Source organism: Bidens hawaiensis, unplaced genomic scaffold (genome assembly GCF_021521415.1).
Source record: "Bidens hawaiensis isolate Kalapana, Puna unplaced genomic scaffold, B.hawaiensis_p1.1 tig00012729_1, whole genome shotgun sequence".
Lineage (NCBI taxonomy): Eukaryota > Viridiplantae > Streptophyta > Magnoliopsida > Asterales > Asteraceae > Bidens > Bidens hawaiensis.
The window spans coordinates 522,388-531,136 of record NW_027492054.1 but is presented as its reverse complement, the minus strand read 5'-3'; the positions used below and the strand labels follow the sequence as shown (position 1 = coordinate 531,136).

Below are 8,749 nucleotides of genomic sequence, written 5' to 3'. Positions count from 1 at the left end.
TCTATGTAACTAATGAAATATTTATATTGCACATCTAGATTAAAGAACTTGTTAATCATACTTGAATAAATTATGTTTAAGCATTTGAATGAGCATTAATCACACAGGCATGTGATATGCGTTCGTTTTTGTGTGATTGATTTGGGTTTGATCCAACAAATGGTTTATAGTACGCCACCGGATGGTGCCAATTACCCAAGTTAGTTTAGTTAAGGATTAGACACTTGGTGTGTAATTACATGGAATGTGTTTAGGCCAGTGGTAGGATCAGTACAAGCGGCAGAAAAAATGCCTAAGAAGTCTAAGAGCATCTCCATTGCTTTGTTTAGTTCTGATGTGGCAATGTCCACTTTTTTGAACTGGACAAGTGAAGAATGGAGGTTGATGTTCAGTTAATATTCATTCACAATTCTAAATGCATGTGAACATTAAAAAGGTGGGCCCCTTAGTTAATTAATATTATAAAAGTATTTGAGTTATAGAAAGAAAATATAAAAGTATGTGATTATGTGGAATACAGAGGTGTTAAAAAGTAGATGTAGTGTTGGAGGAAAAATAAGAGTTTTTGGTGTTTGAAAGCGAATAAGTGGAAATCTGATGTGGCGTGTTCAGTTTGTATTTCCTCATCCACCATTGTGGATGCTCTAAGTTAAGGAAAATATTATCCGAAAGTTAGCGACAAAAATTTGTTCCCACTTATAGACATCCAAATATACTGTGCAAGAATATTTTCATCTGAATTCTAATCTTAAGGTTGGTGATAGAATACCAAGAGAAAATCCATCAGAGTATGTTCACGCAGACAACAAAATGCGGACTACACGCTTGATAGTTCCTATCTAATACGTAAGTATTGGTCTCCTTTTCTTGGTTAGGTTATCTGTTAGAAGTCGCTAACAACGTAACAATGAGTGTGGCGTCGGTGATTAACTTCTTTTTTCCCTTATAGTGTGCTGTTTTCCTGCATAAAACTCAAGGGACAAATGATAGACTGATTGATGCGGTGCTCCAAACGGTCCTATATTTTGTAGAACGATAGAATTGGGGACTTTTAATCAAAAGAATCAGAAATATTAACTTTGGCTTGATTGATTTGTTTTCCAAGCATGGCTTGTTCCCTTTCTCTATAATTATGTCCATACTGCTAGAGTTTATCTAATAATCAAATCTATGACTTTATGGCACTAAAAAAAGATAATGTAATCTAGTGGAAAAATACAAACTGTAGGCAAAGCCTTTTTCATTACATTTTGTATAATATTATTTTATATGTTGCACAAAAAGGGAAATACAGTGCACCTGGTTCATGATAATCAAGAACACTTGGGGGGCTCTTCAAGATACCCATTGTTTTGTTTTATTTATTCAACAATCAAGCGAAAACAACACAAACTATTATATTATACATAATTGAAGTCCATTCATACATATTAGATGAGTTTAGGGATCAGCCTCATTCTTTAGAAGCCGGATAGATACAAGCGTTGATCAACAATTGCCAGGACCAGTGATCTTGGAACCAACAAAGGAATCGACGGCTTCACAAACAGTGAGGAAGATGCAGTCTCTTCCAACTTTATCTACGAATTTTGCTACCTTTAGCTTGTGAATCACTTGCCATCTTGGACTGGCAATTGCTAACTGCATCAATAGTTAGAATGTCATCCCAAATATCACCAGAATTTACAATGAAAATGTATATATATATTTTCTTTGGTGAAAACAAGTTTCCTATTATTATTTTTTTAAAATTTTTAATCATACTTTTAAAAAGTTGTGATTACATGATCCTAAATTTGGAGTTATTTAAAGCTTTTTTTTTTTCATAAAAATGCGGCAAAACGTCCAAACATCTCCTCATGATCTCTCTTGGGTATGTAGTTAGCTTTAACTAGTCTTTTATATTTGTAGGTGAAGCATCTAATTCGATAGTGACTGAAGTTAGTAACACCTATATTTTTCTTTAAGGCATCACTCACTGTGTAAATATTAGTGGAGTGGCTTAATTAAGGCTTGTGCTTGGTACATAAACTCACTTTAATCACTGTAAAAGAATATTGTTGAAGTTGGTGATTAGAATCTTACTTTGATGCCTCCTGAAAGCAACTTCTTGTTGATTTCTTCCAATGCTAGAGTTCCGGCATAATCAATGTTGGTGACACCTAAAATTACCGAAATATTAGTCAATGAACAAATCAGGAGGCTTTGATCAAGAAACATAGATATAGTAATGTTATATAATATGGATGAAGTTCACTTACTAGACATGTCAAGGATTATTCCATTGATTGGTCTTTTTATTGCTTCTTTTCCGTTCTCTTCGGCTACCCAATTCAGTATCCTAAAGGATATTCCAAGATTAGTACTAACAGATATCAGGATTGCTTATAGAAACAACTTGTCTCGTTCCATTTTAAAATGATTTCATTTGAGGGGTGTTTGGGATTAATTATTGAAGCTGTTTATTTGCTTATATGTATGTATGCAAAATAAATTGAGTTGAATGAGGATATTAAATTAGTTGCTTTTCTCAAAATCATATAGCATTAATCTATGAGTTTTTTTTTTCACATAAATCAAATATATACCTGTCTCTGAGGGGATTTGCATTTGTAAAGCAAAGCAAGCCAGAATTGAGTCGAATTATTAGAACGCCTGGAACTGCTTGCGCGACAGGATACTGATCAACTTCACAGAAGATATCTGTTCCCGGAAGCCTCCCTAGTTCTTGCACACGAGGACGTAGGGCGTTGAGAATTATCTTAGCAAATGAAACAGCAACCTGTCATTAAAAAACACACAATTATTAAATATTAATCAAATATATAAATTGAATCTTTACTCTTGATATATATTAATTAGTAGCTATTTGTTTTTTTTTAAGAAAAAGGATTTGAGTTGACCATACTCCAGTAGAAGGCATTGATTAAACAATAAACACCATAACTGATTTTCTTTTGAAAAGATGAATGCATATTGAATGATGGAACCCAGGTCAACTTGGAAACTGTTTACTTTTTATCGTTCATTGGGGACCTTGGTCTATTTGGATACAGTGCTACACTATTTATTCCCATTGATTATGATTTATGCATCCAACAATCAGAAGATAATATATTATGGTTTATGTATGGTCATGGAAACAACTACATTTTCAGTATTCACTCTATTTAATAAGTGGACTGTCACATTCATTAAGGCCCTAAACTTCTTGGTTTATGAACTTTTTTAGTTTTTAGAAAAAATTTCTTAGAAACCGTGACTATATATATGTTTAACATGTATATTACTTAGATCTATATGATTGCCACTTGCCATCACAAGAAGGAACAAATTTTATGATGATTCAGAAAGAACATGTGATCAAGTTCTTTCTTAATTTCGATTAACGGAAAACTATTTCTTAAGTACCAATGTGTTCATCTTCATCATGCCATCATGGTATCGATATATCTTTAGTTGTCTAATTAAGAACATCTAGATACAACAATTATTTTGAAAGTAAACAAATATATAGAAATTAGCTTAGTACTTAAAGGTAATGAATGCTTACCGCAACCATAAGACCCATCTCTACCGAAGCAAATAACACACCAAAGAAAGCTCCGGCACAAGCCAAGAAGTCGAGTTTGTCAACTTTCCAGATATTATAAGCTTCGGTATAGTTTATTAATCCCGGGAGTGCAGATAAGATAATCGAGGATAGTATAGCAACAGGAGTGTAATACAATAGCCCCGTTAAAAATTGTAGCATTATGAGCACGGTGATGGCCATGACTACATTAGAAACCGCGGTTTGACAGCCAGCAAAAAAGTTAACAGCAGTACGTGAAAATGAACCTGAACAAATGAAATGAAGTAGAGCATATAAGTTAACTGATTTTTGTCCTTCTTTTCTACCTTTTCCGTTAGTTAGGATGTTTCCGTTACGCCACAGTTCAGTTTCGCAATAATAATTAATTAATGTACCTGTGGCAACATAGCAAGAAGACATGGAGCCAGCAATATTCATAAACCCCATAGCTATCATTTCTTTATTCCCATCCATATTATACCCCTTGACTGTAGCAAAAGACCTGCCAACTGCAACAGCTTCCTGTAAAATAAAAATGTATATTGCTGTCAAAATTCAATAAAAAACCAAAACTGAATCTTAATTTTTGGTCATATAATTGAGCTAGGCGAACCGTTAGAGCAATGACTGCACAAACGAGCCCAATTTTGACTGATTCTCTGAGGTGTGGACTGTTGAACTGCAACTCATTAACTGAACTTGGATTCAATCCTCCTTTGACATGCTTGATTATTTTAACTCCGTGTTGATCAGCTCTCGTTAGGTAGACGATCGCAGTTGAGAGAATCACTGATACCAGAGGAGCGACCGCAGGTAACCAGAATAACTTTCTGTTCCTTTTTCCCTGGAACGTATTTTCCATGTGAGTTAACAAATTTTCCATGAGTTAAAAACTTTATCATTAAATCTTGTAAGTTTTTCAGTTGGTATCTTAAATCCTTTTAAACTTGTTCAATCCTACATATTTTAAATTGTATTTGTCTTAAGATGATAAAAAATAAAATAACTAATTAACACACACACAAACACATATGGAGGGATCTATGTAGAACAGTACCATGTATTGCGAGAACATATAAAAGAAAATGGCCAATTCATTTTTCCAATCTTAAACAAACTAAAAATAAAAGAAAATGATATATTATTTATTGTTTTCTCACTTAAATCTCCTAAAATAAAAAAATGAAGAAATTATTTCGCTTGAATGTTCGTTTATTTATATAACTTACATATCTGTAACTTATATACCTATAAATATATATGCAGTTAGAGGAAAGTTAACGCACAAATGAAAATAACGTGCTAATTGAGACAATCAAGTAGAGTACTTATGTAATTACATCATAGAGTAATTACATAATTACTCTATAATGTAATTACATAAAAACTCTTCTTGTATATATATAATTGCTCTACTTGATTATCACAATTAACACGTTTATTTCATTTGTAATTACATTAAAGAGAATAAAAAATATCTCTTAAAATTTAAGAGGCACAACAATTGATGCAAAAGTAACAATTAACAATGCACAAAATTTGGAATTGTATGAGAAATATAGTATTTTTGGCATCTTATATCGGTTAAGAATATTTAGTTTAGGAGATATTTACATATATAATTCTTCAACTTCAAGATAATTTTGTTAATATATAAAGTAATTATACATAAACCCCCTTATATTTACCTATTTATTTGATAAGTTCATTTTAAATTTTTATATGTTCAATATCTTTTAATATATTATGTTTTAAAAAACCTGAACTTATCAATGCGACGTGGTTATTTTGTCGACGTTTTAATGCAAATTTTATTACATTTTGATATGTTTATTATAATGTACAAGTCAATTAAACATAAGAGTGCAACTTGAATATGTAATTATAAACCTAAATTATAATTACTACTTTAACCTTTTAACTCTACTCAACTTTTGTAAATTTAATTAATATTACCCTTCCATTCCCTTAAATTTATCCATACATTCATCTATTTTCTTTATTTTTCTTTTATATATTTGAAACAAAAAGTTTTAATAAATTTCAAATATACAATCATGATGTGTTTATTTTGTCGACGTATTAATGGAAGATAAGATTTACCAAATATCAATGTAAATGTTATAAGCAAAATGTTTTCGTGTATTTAAACAACAAAATTAATTTTGTTTGTGGTCAAAATCTCAGCAGAATGAGTTTCAATCATTAAAAAAATATTATTTTTGTTTCGGGTCAAACAACGAGGACTTTGACAGATCAAAACGCATTCGAGTTTTAAAGGGATGTAAGTCAAATAGGTTTAGGTCATTATAAAAAAAGCTTAAATTTTTGTTCAGGTCAATACGAGTAATACGTAAAATGAGTTCGGGTTATTAAAAAATCTGTCAATTTCGGTTCTGGTTAAAACATTTTATGAGCATAATGAGTTAGAATCATTTAAAAAAAATACATCGAATTTGATTCGCATCAAAACGGCGTATATGTCATGAATTCAGATCATTTAACAAAAACGTATCTTACCATTTGTTTAAAATGCTACAATTACTAAAAATCTATTTGAATATATTGTCGTCGTCGCAACATCGTGCTGGTTTACTACTAGTAACATACAACGTATATAGAATTAAAGTTGATTTTGTTACTTACAATAATTCTGGTGATTAGGATGAAGATGAGAAATGAACAGCCAAGGATGAAATTCTGAGGGTACCACTGTTAGAATGAAGAAAAAAAAAACTGTTAAAATATGCAATAAGTGGAAGAAAATATTAAATAAATGAAGTACATAAGTTAAAAGTAGGAGTAATGCCCTTTATTGTCATCCTGACAACGACATCTTGGGAGTTTGGAATATTTATTTAATATATTTGAAAATAAAAAAGGGAAAATATATTGTAGATATGTCTAGAAAAGAAAAGATGTAAACTTACTGAAGTGTGGAATGATTTACCAACAGCAATCAACACGGAAACAATATCAGTTTTTGTTGTGAAATGGCTTATGGCAAGCAAACCCTTGAGCTGTTGGAGACCTATAACAATTGCGGCACCCGCCATGAACCCTACTATAGCCGCTTGCGACAGAAAATCAACAAGAAATCCCAGCCTATGACGTCAAAGGACACAAATTAATCAAAAGAATAATACCATTATTCTCACTAGAATTCCAAAATTGTGATGTATGTATTTGAGTTGGTTTTAATAGAATGTTAAACTAATATGTGTAATTAAACATATACACAATGTAAATGTAATTGTAACTTGAACGAATGATAAGTATTACGGCTTTTAAACCCGAATACAAAGAAGATAAAATATTACCTGAACAATCCAAAAAGAGCTTGGAATGTACCGGTGAAGAAGGTGACTGTGAACACAAGCTTAGTGTATGATATAGGATCAACAACAGGATTTATTACTTTAGAGACCATGGCAGATATCAGCAGGGAAACCACAGCAACCGGACCGATGGCTAGCTCTCGTGAAGTCCCCATTGTTGTATATATTAGAGGAGGGACAACACTAGTGTCTATGAAAGTAAAATAATGTAACACATATTTCAGAAAGGAAAAAGAGCCTGAATTCTTGCTACAAAACACAACATTAGTAAAATGAAAATTATTCAAAACTTACATAGACCATATTGAGGATTTAGTTGGGCTAAAGCAGCATACCCAATACTCTGCATAGTTTAAATATTCCATTAGAGAAATGGTGTAAATGAGTGTACCTTTTGCTCAAGAAATGTACCTGGGGTATGCAAAGGCTAGCAAGTGTAAGCCCTGAAAGCAAGTCATCCTTGAACATGGAAGCCTTGTAATCCCTAGCCCAATTTAGTATCGGAAACATGGAACGGAGAAACGTCACAACCCAAGCCAATGGAGGTTGTGACGAACTCGGTTTGTTGTTTTTCTGAGAGCAAACAGCATTTTTGATAGAGCCAATAATCTCTTGGCGAAAGCCTGGAGGATCAGGCGAATCAAGAACCCATTTGGTTCGCTCAGTGATTCGCTTACGATCCTCCGGACTAAGCTGCAACTCATCATGTCTTTCAACATTAAAGACATGATCAGAAGCAGCGGAAACATCAGACGTTGGCAGTGATGTAGCCATGCTTTTGTTTCTTTGAAGTGTTTGGGGAAACCCGGGTGTGAGACTTAAATGTTCACTTAAATATTCATGCTACGGAACAAAACATGCAGTTTAAGGAACGAATATAAACTTGAAAATTATCCAGCTATAGATGATAAAGGACACAACCTACATTTATGTTGTTCTCATATCCTTTCAATCTTTACAACAAAGATTTGCTGGAACTTATAAGGTTTAAAAACTAGACACTAGTTGCTAGTAATTTTCACAAATAGTAAAACACTAAACCCCACTTAAGGTTAGTGCTGCTACAGTGCTTCACTGAGTTAATGTGTGTGTGCCTTTTTGAATAGTGACATATGAATATGGTACCGAATGCTGTCTACATGCATTGAACTAACAGATGTGAAGCTTCTCTATACACCTATGGTGGATATGTCCCATTAGAATTTGTGTAAAGTAGTGGCTTTTTCTGAAAAAGAACATTGTATATATTATGATGAAAAAGGGGAGGTGTAAAAACATCGGAAGAGAATTAAGCTCGTCTTTTCAGAATGACTTTGGGTTTTTGGACCATGTAGTCAGGTTGCTGCATATATAATCTTTTATAAACAATTTATAGTTTCATTTAGCTTTAATTCGAACCATTCTTTTTAAGTTGATTCCAATATATAGGACAAGATACCAAAACAACACATAAATGAATGGATGGTTTATAAAGCGCATTAGGCTTGGGAATATCGAGACTAGAAAACCTTGACTCAACATGATCATAGAGCATCTTGGAGCAAATTATTTTAAATTTACACCGTACACATAGTTAATTAATCTATAAATCGGATAAGCATAACTAATAGACAATTTTTGTAGCAGCCATGATATGGCATATTGTTAAGTTTTTGAGTTCATGTGGAAGATGGTAGGCATGATGTTGAGGAGCGAAAGGATGGATGTTTTTGTACAAATAAACATTGAATAACAGGTTATGTGAGACGAGTATGAGAATGGAAGGGAGAGAAGATGCGTTTTTTAGCTGTTCTTTGCTATGAGCGGTAAACAGTCAGAGCAGTGAAGTGGCTAGCGC

At 32.7% G+C, this 8,749-nt stretch overlaps 1 protein-coding gene across 1 annotated transcript; it reads right to left on the bottom strand.

The window, feature by feature from the left end:
• Positions 1 to 1,182: 1,182 nt before the first annotated feature.
• Positions 1,183 to 8,231, bottom strand: LOC143542018 (low affinity sulfate transporter 3-like). Its single transcript, XM_077034692.1, has 12 exons — positions 7,324 to 8,231; positions 7,207 to 7,255; positions 6,895 to 7,102; positions 6,505 to 6,679; positions 6,221 to 6,286; positions 4,188 to 4,418; positions 3,970 to 4,096; positions 3,554 to 3,840; positions 2,589 to 2,782; positions 2,262 to 2,341; positions 2,086 to 2,162; positions 1,183 to 1,641 (listed from the first exon to the last, which is right to left on the bottom strand). The coding sequence occupies exons 1-12, from the start codon at positions 7,684 to 7,686 to the stop codon at positions 1,489 to 1,491; spliced, it is 2,010 nt and encodes a 669-aa protein (XP_076890807.1). The 5' UTR covers positions 7,687 to 8,231; the 3' UTR covers positions 1,183 to 1,488.
• Positions 8,232 to 8,749: the final 518 nt, after the last annotated feature.

Coding starts and splice junctions, on each gene's coding strand:
- LOC143542018 (XM_077034692.1), bottom strand. CDS start 7,686: ATGGCTACATCACTGCCAACGTCTGATGTTTCCGCTGCTTCTGATCAT. Junction 7,103..7,206: donor AAATCCTCAATATGGTCTAT/GTAAGTTTTGAA, acceptor TTACTTTCATAG/ACACTAGTGTTGTCCCTCCT. Junction 3,841..3,969: donor TTCTTGCTATGTTGCCACAG/GTACATTAATTA, acceptor TCATTTGTTCAG/GTTCATTTTCACGTACTGCT.